This window comes from Myiozetetes cayanensis, unplaced genomic scaffold (genome assembly GCF_022539395.1).
Source record: "Myiozetetes cayanensis isolate MyiCay16 unplaced genomic scaffold, myiCay2020 scf9, whole genome shotgun sequence".
Taxonomy (NCBI): domain Eukaryota; kingdom Metazoa; phylum Chordata; class Aves; order Passeriformes; family Tyrannidae; genus Myiozetetes; species Myiozetetes cayanensis.
This window is the reverse complement of record NW_026088185.1, coordinates 2,246,165-2,268,075: the sequence shown is the minus strand read 5'-3', so window position 1 is coordinate 2,268,075 and position 21,911 is coordinate 2,246,165. Positions and strand designations below refer to the sequence as shown.

General features: G+C 43.2%; 1 protein-coding gene across 6 annotated transcripts in view; it reads right to left on the bottom strand.

The window, feature by feature from the left end:
* The window catches only part of DIP2A (disco interacting protein 2 homolog A), a 77,227-nt gene that overhangs the window by 11,184 nt on the left and 44,132 nt on the right, over nucleotides 1-21,911 (bottom strand). For 4 of the 6 annotated variants that reach the window (XM_050339353.1, XM_050339354.1, XM_050339355.1 and 1 more), the window contains 23 exons: nucleotides 21,307-21,504; nucleotides 20,329-20,420; nucleotides 19,953-20,063; nucleotides 19,269-19,392; nucleotides 18,921-19,030; nucleotides 18,394-18,496; nucleotides 17,407-17,471; nucleotides 17,003-17,096; nucleotides 16,492-16,611; nucleotides 15,660-15,774; nucleotides 14,648-14,787; nucleotides 7,934-8,070; nucleotides 7,352-7,432; nucleotides 7,024-7,151; nucleotides 5,431-5,545; nucleotides 4,015-4,216; nucleotides 3,767-3,876; nucleotides 3,547-3,627; nucleotides 2,236-2,359; nucleotides 1,809-1,930; nucleotides 1,390-1,501; nucleotides 1,058-1,167; nucleotides 819-949 (listed from right to left, as the gene is read on the bottom strand). In XM_050339353.1, coding sequence (XP_050195310.1) covers nucleotides 819-949; nucleotides 1,058-1,167; nucleotides 1,390-1,501; nucleotides 1,809-1,930; nucleotides 2,236-2,359; nucleotides 3,547-3,627; nucleotides 3,767-3,876; nucleotides 4,015-4,216; nucleotides 5,431-5,545; nucleotides 7,024-7,151; nucleotides 7,352-7,432; nucleotides 7,934-8,070; nucleotides 14,648-14,787; nucleotides 15,660-15,774; nucleotides 16,492-16,611; nucleotides 17,003-17,096; nucleotides 17,407-17,471; nucleotides 18,394-18,496; nucleotides 18,921-19,030; nucleotides 19,269-19,392; nucleotides 19,953-20,063; nucleotides 20,329-20,420; nucleotides 21,307-21,504 — 2,725 coding nt within the window. Of the gene's footprint in view, nucleotides 1-818; nucleotides 950-1,057; nucleotides 1,168-1,389; nucleotides 1,502-1,808; nucleotides 1,931-2,235; nucleotides 2,360-3,546; nucleotides 3,628-3,766; nucleotides 3,877-4,014; nucleotides 4,217-5,430; nucleotides 5,546-7,019; nucleotides 7,152-7,351; nucleotides 7,433-7,933; nucleotides 8,071-14,647; nucleotides 14,788-15,659; nucleotides 15,775-16,491; nucleotides 16,612-17,002; nucleotides 17,097-17,406; nucleotides 17,472-18,393; nucleotides 18,497-18,920; nucleotides 19,031-19,268; nucleotides 19,393-19,952; nucleotides 20,064-20,328; nucleotides 20,421-21,306; nucleotides 21,505-21,911 lie in introns of those variants that run through there. The other 2 variants (XR_007632002.1, XM_050339357.1) reach the window with 2 other exon arrangements.

Here is a 21,911-nt window from a genome sequence, read left to right as displayed (position 1 = left end):
ATCAGAATCACACCACCTTTTAATTTTTTGGTTTTATCTTTGTTTCAGTTTGTATTTTAATTCTTCCATCACTGAGGTTTCTCCTCCCTCCACCCTGCCTCACTTTACTGCTGATATAAATCCTCAGATGCTACCAAAGCTGCATTTCTGTTTTTCTTCAGTGCACTTCCTTTCCAGTTGGGGAATTTAGAGAGAGAGAAGGAACAGGTGTAACTACAGTAAATTTACCTGTTTACAAAACCACCTTTCATTCAAAACCTTCAAGAGTTTCTGCATTTTTTTAACAAAACACCTAAAACACTATTAAATCATTAGATTAGTTAAAGCATATGGCATGCTTTAAAAGGCCAAAACAAAAACAAAGGAAAATTTTGCAGCTTTGTGAGATGTGCTGCATTAGAGCAGTTATCTGGTTGAATCAATTCAGGACTCATTCACTTTAAGGAACATTTAACTGCTTCCTTCAGCAGTATTTCTAAGTGCACACCGATCTTGCAGTGAACACCTGAAGGGCCTTGTCAAAACATATGGTTTAATCTCAAAAGACTTTAAAGGGATTTATTTAATCAATGTGAGATAGACAGTGAAGTCCTTTTTTTCTTCCTTGGATTTGGTATCTAATTAATTCCACTTGCAAACCCGAAATCACTCAAGTAAACTCACTGACTTGAGTGGATCTCCTCACCACAGAAGGCGTTTGCTGAACTACTGGTAAATGGTTCGATTGGGTTTCTTTGACAGTTCTACCCACAGCTGTTCCCTGGGATTCTGCAGAAGGCTGGGTACACATGAGGAGGCCCCTGGCTGCAAGGACATACCTGCACAAGCACCACAGTGCAAAGCCCAGGCCACAGTAAGGGTCCAGGCAGATGGCAATCTGTCGGGATGGGTACAGCTCGCACTGCAGCTTTATCGAGCGGCATAAGGCACTTGTAGCTGCGTGTGACATCTGCAAGAGGAAAACAGGAGCTCTCAGGGACCCTTCTGAGAAAAAGAGTATCACGTACTCCCTCCTAAACATAAGGAGACAAAGCATTATTATCCCTCATTACCCTACCTTTACTCCTGCTAATATACCAGTAGTAGACACACTGAAGTCCAAGTATGCCAACATATCTGGGGAAGTAGGTCTGAAAACACTAGCCAGCTTCTTTTTAGGCATATCATCTATTTAAAATAAATAAAAAGAGAAAAGTACCATATTATTGGTCTGGGAAACGAGCACAGGACAAAGAAATGTATCTTTACAGCATTATCACCAGATGCTTCCTATAGTATCTTGAACAGCTATTTTAATGCAATGCACAACACATCCACTCAGTTAGGCAGTTAAGGTGCAACAAAATAAACACACCACTCTTAAAACTATTTCCACTTCGGTTACTGTACCTGTATCCAAAATAGTGGGCCATGTTTTAATATCTACAGCTGCAGCAGCCTCCTTAGACTTGAGCAGTTTCATTATGGCTTGGGTGGTCAGTATGCACGCAGACTTACTGACCTGCAAAAGGCACAGCATTAAAACTATTCACAAAACCAGGGAATGCATGCTCAAAGTGATGTCATATCCACCCAGAGGAGACAACCAATAAGGTGAACAGAATGAAGAAAATCATTGGAAACCAAGCAAAATGAATCACAACAATAAAAGACCATTCTAAACGAGTTTCTGAAAAAACGTCATTATTGACTGGGCAAGCTGATTTTTTTCCCCCTGGCTTAATTTACACCAACAAAGCAATTCATCAGGATGCATCGACCATTCCACACTCCCCAAAAGCATATGGAGAGGGATGTCTCACACCTACCTCTACAATCATTTTGACAGTGGGCAGAGTGGTAGCAAGGTTCTGTGGATGAGGTGGGCGGACAGTGATGGGGACACAGCCAGCGTATAAGCAGCCATAGAAAGTTGCTATCAAGTCCACTCCTGTAAAACATATTTGTGAAATTAAAGCCATTTTCATCAGGACAAGAGGCCCAACTCTTTCACCAAAATCAAAACACACAGTGATTTATTTTATTGAGATTTAAGGATTTGCCACAAGGGTCTCTTCAAATCAACAGGCTGCTCTTGGCCATGCCTGGTTCCACAGGGTTAAAACGTTTTGCATTTGAGAGTTAGCAAAAGTTATTCTGATCCTACAAGCTTTAAGTGGATAGGGATATATTTTCACGGGCAGGACTTTCTTTTTCTGGTGCTGATTGTGGCTTTTGCTGTCTGTGCTGCCTCACCTGGAGGGTAAACCAGGGCCACGTGGTCACCAACGTTGAGCCGCCCCTTCTCCAGCAGCGCCACTGCCACTCTCTCTGCCCTCTTGTGCAGCTGGATGCACGATGCAGTGCTGGCTACAGTGCCCTGCACAGGAGAGAAGTGACATCACAAACCTTTATTCAAGCTGTTCTACGCAAAGTACCTGCTGTAGGTACAGTATTTCATCTGTCCTCATTTTAACAGTACAGCAAACGCTGTTAAAGACTCTGTCTCTACGTTTCAGAAACCACGCTGCTGCTACCGTGAGCTTTTGCAGTGCTAGAGGATTTTACACATCCTGCAAAATCAGAACAGTAAATACAGTGTACTGTTGAGATAGAAACAGCAGCAGCTCAGTGATTTGTATATTGACATGAAAAGGTGCAAAACAAAAGGGTTTCTCACGGACAGCTGTGAACACACTAACATGTAGCACTGTAGATCATTAGGCCCTAGTTGCTTAAGACAAGTGTTCACCAACAGGTAATTTCTTTGTGCCCAAGTTTTGTGTTTCCTTTTGCAGAGTCTCCTTGCCAAGGGTAAAACTTGCCTGAACAAAATGACCCAGGAAGGTGCTTCTTCATACCAGAAAACTTCCCTCAAAATCCCAGAAAACTTCCCTCAAAATCCTCTTTACTCCGAGAGACTAAACCAATTCTGTGACTTCCAACGCTAACAATGTTGAAACAGTTTCTTTTGCTAAAACAGTCTCATAAAAAAAGAAGTGTTGAACCGTGTCCTAACCATTTTCCTCTCTGAATAAAGACCCACAAAGGCAAATTTTTCCCTTTCCAAGGACTGCTGCTGGACCTTCTGGAAGCACATTCTCTATCCCGCTGTCTGCAGCACAGCACAGCACAGGGTAAATTCAATTTGTCACTGTGCTGTTGCTGCCATTTTAAGTGCCATCCTTCCTGGGGGCAGAGCCTAGCCCAGGACAAGGCATCAGAGTCTCCTGAAAGGTGTGACAGTTACCCTTGTATTCAGAGACAAATACAGAACTCTAGCTTCCATTAATATCACAGAAGTTGGGTTCCAGCAGGAAATGTAATTACTGCAGTGTTTTAAGCCAGGCAGAATGCATACTGAAATTCCAGATGTGGCATAAAACATATTGCATAAAATTCCAGAAGTGGAAAAACGATGCTGCTTACTAACTAGCAGTTTTTGTCTGCTTCACTAAAATAACCTGAAGCATTTAAGGGAAAGACTTCTGGCTGGAATTTTGTTAGAATTGAAACAATCTTTTGTTTTGATCTCAATCTCTGAGCATGACCTAAAGTGCATCTCACCTTGGAGTTCAACAGAAGGAAGAGGGGATGATCTGGAGTTGTCTGAGCTCGCCACTGAAGAACATCTGCCAAATACAGGAACTGAAATGGAACCGAAAGGAGACACTCAGGTTCACTCAAAACACCTCAGGTTTACTTTCAGCAGAACATCCTGCCTGGTCTTCTCTCACTCTGAATAAGCTAACTCGAATATTCACTCATAGCAGGACATCAGTGTCACCTTTCTTGCCTGGTCATTGTCCTCCAGCTGGCTCACATCTCTGCCCGAGGCTTGTGCAATCCTCTTGCCAGCTACGAGGTTTCCCACTATCATCGAGGCAGGACCAACATCTGCATTTCGGAAAGAAGAGGAGCAAAATGAGGACAAACAACCTTAAGGAACGTGCAACCATCAGTGCAGGCTGCAGATGTGCCATGTCTAACACCGGGTCTGGCAGAACCAGCACCGTGCTCTGCTTTTTTCCTCACCTGGCTGTTTCTGTCGGGGCTTGGGCAGGTTGGTGACGCAGGTGTGGGGACACATCAAGACGTTACAAGGATGCAGGGCACCCTCCAAAAAGCGCTGCTTGGTTTCTGAAATATGAATCCCTCCGAGGGGAGCCTTTGGCAAAGTGTTGGCTGGCACCAGGGCAAGGCAGTACACGCCCACCTGGTGAATGCTATCGATCGCCTTGATGGAAATTAAAAAGGGAAAGAAAACCAAAACATTCCACGTTATCAACTGGGACGTAGCTAGAGCGAGAATTTGAATTCAAGTCATTTATAACATTAAGGTTTTTACTTGCACCACAATTTGCAAATAAAGGGTCCAATTCTGCACTCACTGAACTCATAGAAGCTGTGCCATGACTTCAATGGGAGCAGGAGCAGACCCAGGACTTTGCTTGTGCCCTCTACCAAGGGGATGCCACCTGCACATCAGGGATTAGGAAAGTCTCTTATAAGTGGGCAAAAAGTGCAGAGATTTTTCAAAAGCCAAAATTATATTACAGCGAATTTAGCATGTATGGCACAACCACAAAAGCGCAGTAAAACATAAAACCACAAAAATAGGGAAGGAAGCATCTTTGCTGCCTAAAACTTAAGTGTCTGTTTTAGCTATGACACTTGTAAAAAAAAGAGAAATAAAAATATTTTCTCCCACGAAAAAGCCTTTCTATTAGTGGATATTCCCTCCAAAAAGAGCAGAAAACATCACTACCCAACTGCTTTACTCTTAAGAGCAAACTTCCCTGAAGTTTTTCTCTGTATCCTTCCCTTCAGTTGTCCCTTCACCAGTCTTCCATAACTGCTCTCTCAATTTTTACTTCCTTAGGACTGATTAATTCTGAAATCCACAAATGCAAATCTACCAGAATTCCCCTTCCTCCTGCCCTCTACCCCCCGAGAAAATACATTAAAGTAACCAAGGGAAAAAAGTTTTTTAATGCTTACAGTTGGAGATCTAGAATAGGTTGTTAAGTGACATAAAAAGCTTTCAGGGGCAGTTCTGATACTTGGCACTAAGTACCCCCCTAAACGTTTTCAGAGTTAATTCTCAGTATGAAATCAGAAGAGATATGTAGTATTAACCCAAAAAAAACTCCAAACATTACCCTTAGGACTTAGGGAATCCTAGAAGTAGGAAGTTAAAAAAAAACAAACATTCTGAAAGGAAGTCTTACTTTTCACCAAAATTCTGTAGACTATCAACCCTGAAACACATTTTGAAAAAAAAAACAACACAAAAACAACCAGAAAAAACAGCTCATTTTATCTCTCTGTGGTTACACTGACAGGTTTGGCTTATGAGAGGAAAACAAAAAAAAAAAGAAGATGCTCTAATATTCTCATTTCATACATCAGCCTTATTCACCTGGAAAAGAGAAAGGACAGACTGACTACCTGTAGAACCCTGCTCATCCACTGAAAACTATCCTCCTCTGAGGCGTCAGGGCGCTGCTCTGCCACAAGCACTATCCGATCATCATGCAAAACGGGCACAGAAAACACTGCTATCCTAAAACACAAAGGACAGAAGAATGATAGGATGCAACATACGGTGAACAGAGCACAGCTTATCATCACGTGGGGGATGGCTGCAACCTCTCATGGCACTGTTTCACACACACAAGCTTTGTTCATGCCGGGGTCATCACAAAGTCACGGGAAAAATAGAGCACATGTAGGTTCACTGCTGTAACCCCACTTCTGGTGGGGGTCAGGTGGATTTGCAGTCACCAACGTAGCACGTGTTTGACAGGCAAGTTCCATACGTGCAGGGGCTGTGCAAACCTTGCCTACAGAACTCCATCATGCACACTGGACTTGTGGCCCCTACATCCCCTTCAGAAAGATGGCTGGGCCAAATTACTGACCATTTTCAACTAGATCAGGTTGCTCAGAGCCCCCTCCAACCTGACCTTGATGGGGGAAGGATGGGACAGCCACAGCTTCTCTGTGCCTCCCCACCCTCACAGTCAGGACTGTCTGCCTTATATCTAGCCTGAATCTAATCTCTTTCAATTTACAACCATCACCACTTGTCCTATTGAGATGGGCCTCACTAAAAACTCTGTCCCCATTTTTCTTACAAGGCCCTTTCAGGTCTTGAAAAGCTGCATTAAGGTCTCGCCGGAGCGTTCTCTTCTCCAGGCTGAGCCATCCCAGCTCTCTCAGCCTGTCTCCATAGCAGAGGTGCTCCAGCCTTTGGAGCATCTCTGTGGCCTCCTCTGGACCCAATCCAGCAGCTCCTTCCTGTGCTGAGGTCCCTAGAGCTGGAGGCAGCACTGCAGGTGGGGTCTCATCTGAGTGGAGCAGAATCCCCCCCTCCCCTGCTGCCCACACTGTGGGGATGCAGCCCAGGACATGGCTGGTTCCTGGGCTGCCAGGGCACATGGTCAGGGTGTGTCCACTCTCTCATTCAGCAGCACCCCCCAAGTCCTCAGCAGAGCTGCTCTTGATCTGTTCATCCCCCAGCCTGGACTGGTCCCAAGGTGGACCCCCCTGTGGGATCCCACTTGTCACTGATTTCCATCTGGACATTAAGCCGCTGAGCACAGAAGAGCAATCAGGTTGGTGATACAACACACACTGTCTTTGACTGTCCTTCAGCTGTTTGTTCTTTAGAACATGCTGCACAGTTCCTCCCTCAGCCACTCTGCCCAAAAGGCTCAGGGGGACCGAGGTGTCTTACATCTGAGTGTCTTATGAGAAGCTTTGAAAGAACTTTTAAACAGACACTTAAAGATCTACCTTTATACTTTGTGAAAGCAATTTAAAATCTACCGTGCACGAAGAAGGGTGTCAATATTTGTCTTTCAAGTTAGCAGGGACAGGGCATATCACAACCTAGTGCCACCTTTCCTACAAAAAACACACGTAAAAACTCAACATGCATTGCTCCTGTGTATGCTGTGCTACTTATTGACTGTCTGTGGGGTGAAAAAAGGAGGAACAAAGCCCAGTCAGCAGGGCTGAAGTTTCTGATGTGCTCACCTTCCCCGATAGACAAACTTCATGGGTTCGACTGCCAAGGCGGTGGCCACCACGTCGTCTGCGTTGTGCCTGCGGCCACTGACTGTCATCAGGCCATCCAACTTCCCTACCACAAACACCAAACAGTCCTGAAAAGAAGGCAGGATTAGAAACAGAGGGGAAAAAACCTCCTCACTCCTGGCAATACACGCCTGACTCAAGCCAACGATACTCTCGAGATCTATAGGAGGTCAGTGCTCCAATATTTAATTCTGCTGAATTCGGGGGCACCACTTAAAGAGTTGGGAGTCAGAACAAAGCAGGGACCCCTGGGTTTGTTCACACTTACAGGACCCACAAAGCCAAGCAGTCCTGTCCTTGTGAAGGGCTGGTCTGAAACAGGCACGCCGGCTGCTGTCACTGGGATGGCCTGGAAGAACACAGAGGGATTCAGATTGGACTGATACAGACTCTCACTTCTTTACTGCCACAAAAGGAAAACATGAAATTGGAGTACCACTGGAAGGAAAAACAGAAGCAAAAAGACTGAAATGCCTTTGGGTAACTGCACATAAGACTTCTGTGTTAATTCAGAGCTCAGATGAATTTAAATGCTCACATAGGTAGAACACTGGATTGTGGAATTTAAAAGCAGCTGATTGACTGCAGATAATACTTGGTATTTTTGGTTATAGGAGGTATAATTTCTTATGATTCTATGAATGAAGCAAAGCATATCCAAGCCAAGGCTTTTTCTAATTAAAAAAAACCACCAAAACAAAGAACAGAAAAAAAAACCAAAAACCAAACCAACCAACCAAAAAAAAAAACACCACCAAAAAAGGACTTGTAAGGAAACAAATAAGTCTACTTGCAAGAAGGAATACTGGAAATGCAGCAATTACACTTTACATTACAAGGAAGTTCGAACCTCAAACACATTCTTGGTGATTCCCAGGAGGCCGAAATACGCTATCCCAGTTGCTCCTGAATTCACACAAATTTCTCCAACCTCATCAGCTTTACACAGATAAGGAGTCCCATCCACCTTCACAACACACACGCTGGCTGCAAGAGGGAAGAACACAGAATCCCGGTGTTAGTGTGCTCCAGCAGTGACACACACAGTGCTCTGCTGCCGACAGGTAAAGATTTTAATATCAATTATCTATCAGCTACAGAAAAAACACAGCACATAAGAGAGCTCTCTCTAGCTTTTGGATAGCCTCTGTAATGGGTTCTCCAAGATTAAGTTCATAAATGCAATGTTTTCTTCTCACAATGCTTCACAGCCCCCACATCAGCTGCAGCTGAGTCCAAAGTACAACAGTGCAACGGACTTTGATTTAGCACTAAAGATTAAGAAAGAAATCAGTTCGGTACAAAATAAACACAATGAAGCCAGTTCTGCTGCTGGCATGGACCAAGAACTGCTGGTAAAAATAGACCTATGGGGACATTTCCAAAGAGAAGTCTTCAGTTGTCAACACCTTAGGTCTCAACAGGAGAGATTATCATTCGCTCTACCAATAGATCAACGTCTAAATCATCTTGATATTATCTTAACTGATGAAATAGTTGATTACTCCAGGAAATAACCTGAGGTAGTACCAGAACTCTGTATGCAACACTTGGGCAATGATGCAGAGAGAAGTGCTAGCAACAGGAGAAAGCACAGTAACAACTTGAGGGCATTCTCAAATGTACAGCCCTCAACACACTCACAAACATGGAAAAACCAACGGATTAAGCCTACAGTCCCCAAGTGATGCTCCATCCATGAAGCCCAAGGACAGTCCTATCACTCTGATCAAGTTTAAAAAAAAAAAAAATACTTACCAGTAACCAATGTATGGTACAGGTAGTCTACAGGTACATTCTAACAGCAGGCACAGTTCTGCCCTGCCAGGTTATACTGCAAGGCTGCCCTGATGCAGTCCCTGGGGAGCCTGTACTCTCGCTTCTCCTCCTTTTCCTGCTTCATGTGTGACATACAAGAGAGTGCATCTACCACCATTTCAGTCTCTCTCTCAACAGCATTGCATCTGAAAAAGAATTAGAGAGAAGGGAAAAAAGCAGATGGGACGGGAATGTACATGTGGACTGCACATCACGAAGAACGCAGATTCCTGGCAAGAAAGCTTTCCTTCTTCAAATGAGTCCACATGTACATTCTGACAGATGGTGACTCTCAGCAGTTAAACCTGCCAAGGAGCATCCTGGCAGAGGATGAGAGTCCTGCTGTGCAAAGGACCACACTGATGCCCTACCAAAGACTGGATTCAGCTTTGGATGTTTCAAGACTGGCACAGCAGGAATGCAAGAAGAATGCCAGGGGCCTGCACGGCAGAAGGGTGAGAACAAAGGTGCTGAGGAGGGTCAGAAAGTGCTCTCTTGTTCCACTTCCAGTGTTTCACAGTGGATCTGCATACAACAGCTACCCTTGCATTGCAGTCTCTAGTTAGAACTCTCATCTAGAAGCACAAAGCCTTAAGAAAAATACTAAAAGAGCAGAATAAAACACCTCTAGAGTCATGGTGGAAGGTATGTGCAGGGTTTCCAGAGAACCCCAGCCTTTGAGAAAAAGAGCACACAGGGATGTCAAATGCAGGGATCCTCCTGAATCTTTCCCTGCTCCTCTGGAAAGGGAAACAGGCATAAAGCCAGCCAACTTCCTAGCTGAGGGCGAACATAAACCTGGACTTTAAAGGTGGTCACACAAGCATCCAAAGAACAACGTTTAAAGAAAACATCTCATCCCAAGCGTACACGCTGGCACAGGTCTCAAGAGAAGCTGTTCTGTAGTGGCAGGCTGTTGTGCCATTGTGTGACAGGTTGAAGTCAGGAGGAATGGATTACTATGACAAATTCTAAGGACTGAGTGGAAAAGAGGTGATGCTATCTCACAGTTTAAGAGAAAAGACTGAAAACTTCACCAAATTGTTCTGTAATGACTCCTCCCATAGATCAGGCACTGAGATGAAGGAGCCAGACTCCTCTGCAGCGAAGATGCGTTGTGGTAACCACCAGAACCTGTGCAAACAGGTTTGCTGAGACAGACAGAGGGAACAATGACATCCAGGACATCCAAGGACTGGAGACAACGTGAGCATCCCAACACTTAAGAAATCAGAACCATTCTCCCTGACCTTCCAGAAAAGGTACTGAATACAGTCACAGTCCGGAATGTGGCACTGCACATGCAAAAGTTCCTCTTGCAGAACCCCAAGATCTGGCACCAACCCAAAGTTTTCTGCTTGAGTGTAAGGAAGTAGCTGCTGCAGCAGCACTATTTCTAGGAACCAGGCTTTGTATGAGCAGGAGCTACAGGGATACAGAACTTTAGGATTTTGAGAGTGCTTCTCTCCTGTCACATTAAGAACATGAGAAGGATCCCTGCAAAGGAATGGAAATGATTAGCTGGGAAGCAGCAGGGAGACAAACTTGACTGAATACCCTGAGCAACCACATCCAGATTCAAGCATAAGGTATAATATGCTTCCAAGATGACAGATAACGTGGCAAGTTGATGTGAAAGCTGGAGGCACAAAGAGGCAGAAGAGAATAGGTTTGGCACTCTCCCTACCATCTTTACGAGTCCAATTTGAAAAACTGAACTGAAGACTGCTGTAAGCCAAACTTGGCAATGTCAGTCCCAGACAGAAAGCATGCAAAATAGCCAAAGGTGGTCAACAGGTGAGGTAAAATGTCATCTCACCAGCAGAAGATTCCAGAGGAATGCATTCTAGGTTTTCCCTTAAGAATTCCCATGCTATCTTTGATGGGAAGATTTCTCCGTGGATGCCTGAACTTCCCTTGAGGCTCTTGTGATGGAATTCATGGAAGATAATGGATGGGAAGGGAATGTGGCATCAAGAGTGGCCTGTGGGTTAAACAGCAGTGACACAGGACATGGCCCTGGTGCTGATGGGTCTGCTGAATAAGATGCCCAGAGCAGGTGGGTTCAGTGTCTCAGAACAAAGAGAAAAACAAAATGAGGGTGAAAGTGGACACTTTATCCACGACCTTTCAACCAGGTGGTTCCCAAATAAAGCACACCTGGGATCTTCACAGGAAATGAGATCAAAACAATTTGGCTTGACCCTTTCCAAATGAAATCCAGGAATGTGAGCTCCTGCATCACAAAGCACAGCAATCTAGGGAAAAAAAAAAAAGCCAGAAAACCAAAAGGAGATCAAGATCACGACTCATCAGTCAGCAGAGGGGCAGCGAACAGGTGGTGGTATGTTCTCTCCTGTATGCCAAACACCAAGCCAGAAGGGACAGGGCACATCCTCCATGATGGGCATAAATCTTACCAGGCACAAGTATTATCCACTGTTAGAATGTACATGCAGACTCATTTGAAAATAAGTCATTCATTTCTTTAAGTCATTAATTCCTTTTCATCTGGCACACGCCTGTAAGTAACTGCTGTGAGGCCTTTTGGCCTTCTACTCTGGAAGATTATTTTAACAGACAGTCACAGGGAACAGAGATATTTATTATCCTCTAGAATGAACTCTTATTATGTATGTTCTGACTTAAGAAACCTACAGAGAAATTTCTGCTGGAATTTTTATCATGTGGGCAAATTGAAGCAGATCTGCCCCAGATTCTGACAGCCCAATGCTAAGCAGAGTTTTAAAGAAGTTAGTTCATTAGGTTGCCCAAATTCTGCTTAACCTACAAGTAGTTTTGCCACTTGCTACTGTATTTTATAGCAGCAACAGCCACCAATTACGAGTTGTGTCACCTTGAGGCACTTAATGATACACATTTAAAACTGTTCTACTCTCACACAGCCAGGCAAGCCACTTATCACTTCTTACTCATGTAGAAAGTTATGGCAGTGTTGCCTCTGCCTGTCAATGGCACCCTAATCCAGAAGGGTCCCTTAGATTTTGGCCAGACAATGCCTCAAGGGATTAGATAAAGGACAAGGGTTTTGTCACAGATCCCCCCTCACTGCTCAATTAGGCATTTCACAAGGACAGGGGTTTGTTTCTCATTAACAACTCATCCCGAGGGGAAATTACTTACCCACGAGCACACAGGGAACTCTTCCAGCATCCTGAGGCAGACTTTAACCTGCCACTGAGCAGATGCTCTATGGAATATTAACCAAGGTGATTCACAACCTTGGCAGTTGAACATGAAGAGCAGTTTAAGGTGCACCACAGCTGTAGCTTTGTGCCTTAGTGCAGTCAAGCCCACAGCAAAGCCAGGGGCATCTCCATGGGATAAACTCAGCCAAAGAAAGATTTCAATCACTCCTGCCTTTTGAATAAAAACTGGACCAACAATGAATTTAAGCTCAGTCAGTACCCCAAAGGATTCAGGGCTACCTGAAGGGCATGGTTCCCTCCATGTCCCTGGACTAACTCCTAATTTAAGTAGAAGATGGGGAGCACAGCTGAACTTCACTGGGGTTTCCAGGGGACAGCAGTAGTGTGGACACTCAAACCACACAGCAGTAGCAGTCCAAGCCACCTGTACTGTAGCTGAAGCAGAAAAAAATCACCATTCTGTTGAGACAGACTCCAGCCACAGAATCAGGGAATTGATTAGGCCAGGAAAGACCTTTAAGATCATCAAGTCCAACAGTGAAGGTGAAGTTACCACCTTTCTTGGAATTTTACTACAGACTTTCAAAACAGCTTCAAATGGTCTTAACACAAAACAGAAAAAAACCTGAGAGAAGCCACACAATGACCAAGAGACTTCTCTGCTGGCACCATTTTCCTCCGTGTGTGTAGGCATCAGATACAACCTGCAGGGACAGTCACAGCTGAACGTCCTCTGGGCCTTTGCAGACAAGTTTGACACCCTGAATTTGAATGTTCAGGTGAACCAATTCAGAAGCCAGTAAGGCTGATTGGGTCACTATACCCTTTTTTTCCCCCTGCAATTATGGTTTCACATTGAGGCCACCCAAAAATACCCAGTCTTTATATCTTCAGTGGTTGTACTCCCATTGGTCTGCCTTGTCAACCTGACTTCAAAGGGGCTTCCTTCCTTTCATTTTGGTATGAAATGCAGAGCTTCTGCTGTCTTTTACTGGTAGTGGGAGGAAGCTCTAAATGTGAATTTAAGTTCAGTAAAAATAACTGAACCACCATCCTTATTGCAAAGTGCTTCCAGGATTAATGAGGTAAATTAAACAAGATCAGTGCCACTTGCTACATGATGGTTGGAAATTTTCATCAGCAGAGGGAAGCTGTCTGCCTCCTCTTACTCGTATTAGAGGCCCTGGTGTACAGAGAAGAGATTGTTGCTGAAATTACACGAGTTGGCTCTTCATCTTTACCCTGAGTAAATGCTCTGCAGAGAGGAGGGCTTTGGAACCACAGCTCAGCAAGGCACGAGGTTCATTAAGGAGACCAAGAATAGCAAAGCCAAAGGTGCCTAGGGCATGTCCAGAACCAGTGAGGTTCTTTGGTAACTACATAATAAATCTGAGGGGTGAGGAGGATCCAAAAAAATTCCGTATTTCATCCTCTCCAAGTACACCAGTGCAGGTCAGGACAAAAGAGCACCGTGGAATGAGACACTGCCAACCTAAAAGTTGGAGCAGACGGCACTAAGTGTCCAGTCTTTCATCCCACTGGCCACAGCCTTTGGTCTGGTTTGGCACCTTTAATAATCTTCTTCAGAGTGCTCTCCTCTCCAAATGATGCATGACTTAGCAGCAGAGTCTCAAATGACAACAGCAGGAAAGAGACAAAGTCTCTTTGCTTCAATCCACTTAATGGGCTCAGGAGCAAACCCCAGCTCTACCTAAGTCAGGAAGAACTGTGTTGCAAACAGATGTCATTAGGAAACAGGTTAATCCAGGACTGAGAATACCCAGTCTGGCTCTCTCAGGATGGTTGGTTTTAGGATGGATCTCTAGAGATCATCTGGTCCAATCCCTCAGCTCCAGCAGGGCTACCCAGAGCCAGCTGCCCAGGACCACGTTCAGGTGGCTTTTCAGTATCTCCAAGGATGGGGACTCTCCAAATGGGGAAACCCATTTTGGTACTCAGTGGAAAAGGTTCTTCCTTGTGTTCAGAGGGAAGCTCGTGTGTTCAGTTTGTGTCCAGTGGCTCTTGTTCTGTCGCAGGACACTGAAAAGAGCCTGACTTCATCTTCTCTATAACTTCTTCTCAGGTAGACAATATCCACTGCTTCCCCCTCACCTACCAAACCAGTCACTTCATCGTAGAAGGTGACCAGGCAAGTCAAGCATGACTTCTCCTTGGTGAATAGGCACTGATCATGTTCACTGATCACCTTCTTGTCCTCCACGTGCATGAGAAAACGGTTTCCAGATCTGGTTGTTCCATCACCTCCACGGGGTTTGAGATGAGGTCCCTTTCAACTGAAATACTCCAGTTCAGCCTATTCTATTACCCTCCATTCCAAGGACTATCAGGCCAGGGTGAAAGCTGTCATTTCTCACTGTGTTTTCTGTTCTGTGTTCTTCTGCGTGTTATTGCGTGGGTGCAGGTCACTCAGCACCAACGCTAACAAGCGAGCAGCAAAACATAAGTCATACTACCTTGAAGGTATTCAACATTTTTATTTATTCCATCAGCACAAGTGTAATAGTAAAGGTAGCTTATGTGGAATATGCTTAAACCCACAGGAAATGCTTTCCTACCTCCAGGCATAATCTGGCCAACATCCTGCACAGTTAAGACCGACAACTTCTCCTCTGTATCCACTCTGATCACGCCGAAACTCAGACAGTTCATGGATAACACTGCTTTTCCTGGAGGGGGGCCACCCAGTTCAGGAGGTCTGGAAAACAGAAAGTCCAGTCAGATACGAATCGACAGACCAGTGGTGATGCAGTCACCAAAAACGTTGCACCAGTTTCTCAGGTTTGGTAAGGTAAAGAGAAATAATGGTGTCTCACTTTTAACAAACAGGAGTTCAAGACTGGCAATATACTGTCAGTAGATGATAAAAGAGCTAGAACAAAACTCTCCAAAATCTCAAACTTTTTTGTTTCAAGTTTTCTTGACACTGTTTTTCTGAAAAGGCACATTTTGATCACAACCACTATCAAAAAACTCTAGCATATCCCATCCATGCATCTATTAATAATCAAAGTATTTCCTTTTTTTCAAAGTATCTCTTGATATCTCCAGAAATCCAACGGTATTTTTCAGACCAGTTACAAATACTTTTTTTTTTGGTTAGCCCCCTGTTTACAGGACATTGTAAATAAGCAAATAATCGAGGATTCAGCATCTTCTTCCTCATAAATAATTAAGGCTTGCTCTGGGGGCATTTTAAGATGTCCTCCAGCAACATCAGTTGAGAGGATGAGACCTTGCTTTGCCAAACCAAGAAAAAAAACACCTTATGCCTGACTACACTTAGAAAATATTAAACTTTTAAAAGGAAAGAAAAACCACCCACCTTTCAGAGAAGGAGGTACCTGTGATTTTCATATTTCCTCTGCCTAGGTCTTTTTGGGCATCTTTATGTGGGTCACGGTCTTTTCTCACTGCCACCTCAACATGAGATTCCCCATCCCTGTAAAGTGCTCAAGACCAGGCTGGATAAGGCTTGGAGCAACTTCCTCCCCAAGCTATTCTGTGATTCTATGACACATCCCAACAGTCCAGAGCAGCTTCAGTTCACTTCTCAGGAAAGGGGATTACCTGCGAATGGCAACGGTCAGCGCCTCTGAAGAACTGGCACAAGGACAGATGACTTCTGGTCTCAAGCCTCTGGACTGAAATACATTCAGGAACGCGTCACAGGAAGATATTGACCCTAAAAAGAAGAATCAGGCGATTGGAAACATTTTGCTGTTGGCAGGAAAGTTTGAGCTGCAGGAATTCAAAGCCTGTGCTCGCTCTCAGCTCGGATATACCAACATTGCTATTTTCGTGCACAAAACCAATATCCTTTCAAATTGTCTGAAAGACATTCCAGCTTATTGTTAGATGGCAGATTTGGGAAAAGAACTCCCAGTGACTAACAACTAATCCACTGAATGAAATTCCCATCTGCATACTCCTTCTCTGGCAGCACTCACTAACACTTACCATCATGGAAAGCCCTTCAGGGACCAGAATACTTTGTCACTACGGGTAAATGTATGTCAACTTTTTATATAGCTCCTATCTCATTGTTCCTTGCAAAGGTCACAGCATTTAAAATCAAACATCAGATGCTTCTGACACACCTTAACTTCACAACTCCACCTGGCCTTTAGCACTTGGCCCAAAATGGATTATATCTGTATCTACAGATCACCCAGGTATCAGTTCATGTCAATTCATGTCAGAGTATAACACTGATGAAAACATGAAGTTCAAAAAAATTAATTTACCCAGCTAAATATAGCCAAGAAATGCAAACAGCAGTGGCATCACTGGCACACAAAACAGTATTTTACTAGAGAACAAACTGTTTAAACTTCCCGAGCATCAGCTCTGACACAGAATCTTGGCAAGACTGACACTCAGGAAACACATCCATACTCACATGGATTGGCTCCATCTGCCACTATTAACATCCGTAACGAGCTCAGGCTGACATCTCTCTGATCCCTCTGAGCCAAAAGTGACCAGTGCATATCTCGGGATTTTACAACTGCTACACGGGCTGGAAATCAAAAATACAATTATGCTGCGTGTGCAGAACAGAATGAAGATCAATTATAAAATTACATAAATATTCTTGTATATTTACAAGAATTTATGAGACAATAAACAAATACAAGTGTCAGATATTCAACTACTATGACATGTGTATACTCCATGTCTCCAGATGGACTTGATTATAGAATTTAAGTGTTGGTTATAAATTAAAATACTGAGAAAGACAATTTCTCTTCAAGGGTCTCTCAGAAGAAGCCATCATCAGTGAAACTATCAGCACACAGAATACTGAAATGGAGTACTCAAGGGCATACACAGGTATTTTATACAAACAATTTCAATTGGTATTAAATAATCCAAAAAGGTAGGGTGAATTACAAATACTTTTAGGTTACCTTTGTAAGAGCAGACTTTCTGTATCCAGGAAAGTGGATTAACCTTCATTAATGCATAGGGAATGCTGATGACGTGCATCCTGTTCATAACGCTCTGTGAGGAACAAGATTAAAAAATAAACTTCCAAGTGGCTCAAAAAATACACAGCAGGTATCAATGCTTAAAAAACCCCCCATTATCACAGCTGCAGCATAACTCTTAGAGTTAAACGTTAGTGAAAACTATGAGTATACTCCATGGAAACATAAATTACACAACTTACTGAAAAAGTAACACTTTATTCTGAAAAGCATAACTATTGAAACAGAAATTGTTTGAGAGAGTTGATGAGTTTATGGCCTCGTTCTGATACCCCTGAGAGCAGCAACCTGCTGCAGTTTTCTTTGTTCCTTCCCATACTCACTGTTAACACTCCATGCCAAAGGCCAGCATCCCTTTTGAAATCCAAGACATTTGTCAGTGTTTCAGCTGAAAGCAAAGAAAAAAAAAAACCACACCAGATTTAAAAAGTGTATTTACAAGAATACTTAAGAATTCAAAATACTTTCTGAAGCAACTCTGAAACTGCCAACTGCTAAGAAACCAAAGCTCTCTTGCCGTGCCTGTTTGCCTATAACAAACAGGCTGCTTAAGCTCCAAGTGGCTTATTTTACTTACAGCAATCATCTCTGGATTATGATTACAGACTAGATTATTACAAGGTATCTGAGACCTTGGTTCACTATGATACCCATGTGTTTGTAACATCTCTCAATGAACTATGCAGACCAAAAATTCAGTTTTGAAACACACTTCTTCAGCTGAACTGAAGAAGTTCATCTACATCTGAAAGAATTAAATCCAGTGAGAACTATTACCATGGCTGTACTAAAATTCTTGAATACTTTCTCAGTAAAAAATTAAAAAAAAATAAGAATCAAAGATCTTAAATCAAAGATTCAACCTGATTTCTGAGGGACATCTTGTACTGATTAGGTGACACTTGCTTATCCCTGATGTAGGATGGATGCATGCAGGAAAGTTTTTGATTAAAAGACAGCAGCAGAGGTTAACTCCATGCAGATGGCCCAAACCAAGAGCATTTCTTGGCCGTTCATTGGGAGAGTGAAAACAAGCAACATCTCTATGTTCACATCCCTATGGAGATGCTCTTCTGTGGGACATGATCAACTGAGAGGAAGATCTCTTCCTTGATTACCTCACAGGTGGATTACTCTCTTTCACCCATCACTGCCAGTACGAATGAGGAAATTTGTCTTTCCTTTTGCAGTTAAAGCTACTACAACGTCTCTGCAGTTCTCTGAAGGCAGTGAACACAGTACTGCAACATAAATTGTCTGAAGATTCAAAGCTGGTAGTATAATTTTGAAGTTGCACCTCTCTGACTTACCTTCTGAATAACCACACGCCTGAGTCAGAGCGTGACAGTGTGCCAGCATGGAAGCGTGAGATACAGTAATGCCCACCGTGCTGCCCTCTTTACTTGTTTTGTACTGAGAAGAGAAAGGGTACACAAGCATTAGAATAACAACAAAAATCAAGGAAATTTACAGTAGTGAACTGAAAGCACATTTTGTTGTAAAAACGAAGCAAGGTTTTTTAAAAAGTCAAAAAAGCTACCACAAAAATGCAATTATGTTCAGAGAATATAGAAGTATCATAGGGAATCTGTTTCTCTACTCCAATTAAAGAAATTGTCCCAGGGACCCTAAAATGCTGATTAACCCCAGCCTGCAAGGTGATTCCACGCAGCCACTCAAATGACAGCTTGCCTGGCAGCCTTGAGGGAAACATTCTTGTTTCACAGTTAAAATATTACAGTAATCTCTTTAATTGTATCAAGAGCTTTAAGGAAACAATTGTCACATAAACTATGACAGAGTAACCACAAAAGTTAGGCATGTTACACTCAATCACCTCGATGTAAGCAATCTCAGCGCTGGCATCCCGGACTTGCGGGTGCCAGTCCTTGGTGGGTTTCGCCAGATGCTTCCCATCAATCACAAACCAAATGAGGCGAGGCCAGCCTTCAAAGAAAAAAAAGTTACTGTCACCAAAGTACCAAAACTCAGGGCTTTCCCCCCCCAGTATTGAGAGATAACAGGAAGGAAGCAAAGGCTGGAACAAGCCCTGCCCGAGAGGAGCGAATGAAGACAGTTGTTTACGTGTAAGCCAGAACCACGCACACAAACCCCAGAACTGCTGTTTGACAGCAACAATGAGCAAGCATAGCCACTTTTTATCCCATAAAAAACAAACCCACACCTTTGAACGTCACCACTTCTCCAGTCTGAGCTTTGGGGAGGCCCTTCTGACAGGCATCAGTGGTTAAAGCCAGTGTTACTCCACAGCTGCGCAAGAGAAACCCGATCTGCTGACTGCCAGCATCCTACAGAGAAACCAAGTCATAGCAAAATTACAAATAACCCAGCTTTTGGACAGTTTACTGTAACTTCTCCATGTTTAGAAAACATTAGGTCGATTTTTATCACAGGAAAAAACAAATGTCTATCCCATAAGGCCTTTAATGGAGGACAGATGACTGAGAAGGCTGAGTTTTGCTTTGTGCCAATTAAGATTTGGCAGCAGATCTGGCAAGGAAAGCAGTGTCACAAGCAGTGGTCGTGCATCCCCCTTCAACCCAACAGGGATGTTTACAAGTTCTGGTAAAACAGGAACCTGGTTTGATGCTGTTTGAGTCCTGACACACTGAGGAGCACAGCCTGTAGCTTTAGCTCTTCCCTAATAATCTCAATGTGTGTGGGATTACACCTGTATTTCCAGTAACTGTGGTGTCTCTGCCTGCCTCATTATTCAGTATGAGTTGATGCTTTCAAACCTGCAGGCTCTGAGGGGTCTCATGTAAGGTCTGTAGGATTTAGACACTCTCCTTCCACAAACACTTCATTTATTTACCAAACCATAAAAATGCTGAATGCATTTGCCTACCTTTCTTGTGAGTGGAACTTCTATTGGGACAGGAATAAGTTCTGCCAGGAGACAGCCATAAAATGCCACCATAAACATAACTGGATCGCTATTGGGAAATACGAGGGCTACCTACAAAAACACATTAAAATAAGAAGATGTGTGTTTTTTTCATCAGAGGGAGGGAGACTGCTTTTAAATTTGTGGGACTAAATCCTCACATTAGTGTACAGGTTCATCTATAACCAAGAACAGAAATACTAAATATTGGGACAACGTATTATTACAAGTCACAGTAATGATTATTTCACAATATATTATTGCAATACATTATTACAAGGTTTTTTTCAGCTAAAGTTGTTCCTCACTACTTCATCCACTTCCAAAAGCAGCCTACCCGGTCTCCAGGCTTCAGCAGGGGTTCATTCTTAGTGGTTAGCTTGTTCAGCAGGGTATAGGCTAACTTCAAGCTTCGACTCCACAGCTTGCCTTAAAGGAAAAATAAAAAAACAAACCAAGAAATTAAGAAATAGAAACTAAAATGATAACATTCAATTGGTAAATCTCAGTGCCTTACATATGTTTTAACCACGATGGTTGTATCAGAACAGATGGTAAAGAACATAACTACATTTAGAGGTTGGCTTCTTTTTAGTTTACCTTTTCCTTTTTTTCTTTTTTTTTTTTTTAGTGTAAAACTAAACATGATATTCTGAACAATTCTCAAAGCTCCACTGTAGAGTAATTAAACTAATGCAGCTGCTGAGCTGTATATTTCCTGCATCCTTCATCTGTGAGAACGCAAACAACAAAAGTTTAACATTCTAACATACTGTACAATGAAATGATGCAGGGAGAGAGCTGTCCTTCAGGACACACACCAAAAAAAAATCTTACCAAAAAAATGCAAGTTACTATAATACTTCTAAGTTCATTGATACAGACAAGTTCCCACTTCCCACCATAACATTCTGAATATGCTCCTGAAGTATGAGTCTCCTCTATAAGGATGTGCAGGAAGATGCTAAAATGCAATGTCTCCTCTAGGAATCTGAAGAGTGCATTATCAGTCGTGTTTCTCTCTCCCAGTTTACACCAATGTTCTGGTTTTAGTGTTCTTTTACAAAAAAACACCCCCACACGCACCAAATCTTTGATATCTAAAATAGCCACTTGGAAAGAATCAATATCATAAATTTTTTCCCTTCCTTAACTTTAACACATTTTTGATATACAATGAATTAATAATTTGCATTCCAACAGCAACCTCAAACCTCCTGTGCTGTGAGCATGGGCAGTGCCCCTCTGAAGAAAAGCAAACTGTTCTTCCACAGCAAAGCCCCAATTCCTCCTGACAGTCAGCACCAACACGTACCGTAGGTAAGGGTGTAAATGGCTTTCCCAGTGGTATCCAACGCTGTCAGACACGGGGCTTTGGGCTGGGTGGTTCCCCAGCGCTGCAGGGCAGCCAGCAGAGAGGGTGGCCAGTTGGTCACAACCCCTAAGGGCTCCCCTTTGAGTACATTCATTTGATTTCCTTCGGGCTTTGGTTGATTTGGGTCGGGCTGTTGCACTGAAATCAGAGCACAGTAAATGGCAAATGTCAATCCTTGCAGAACGTGCAAGCTGCACTTCCCAGACTGTTCCATGAACCAGCTGTCGTTACTTCTCTGCTTTATGATGATGCTATGCTAATCATCTGCTGGCTTCCCAAAAAATAATGACCATCACTTTAGAGTTCTGATCCCACATTATCAAAGGACCAGAACCCGAATCTCCCGTTCACTTCTCTCTGCTTTGGAAAGCTGCTGTTTTCTGTTGGTTGCTCTCCAATCTATTTCAATTAAAGTTTCAATGAGTAAAATTAATGGTTCCAAGTGACACTCTCCACAATTACCATGCATCTCAGTGGAAGTCCACCCAACCCTGCCTGAAGAAATTTCAGCAAAGGACTAGAGTCACAATAATCTCATATATGAA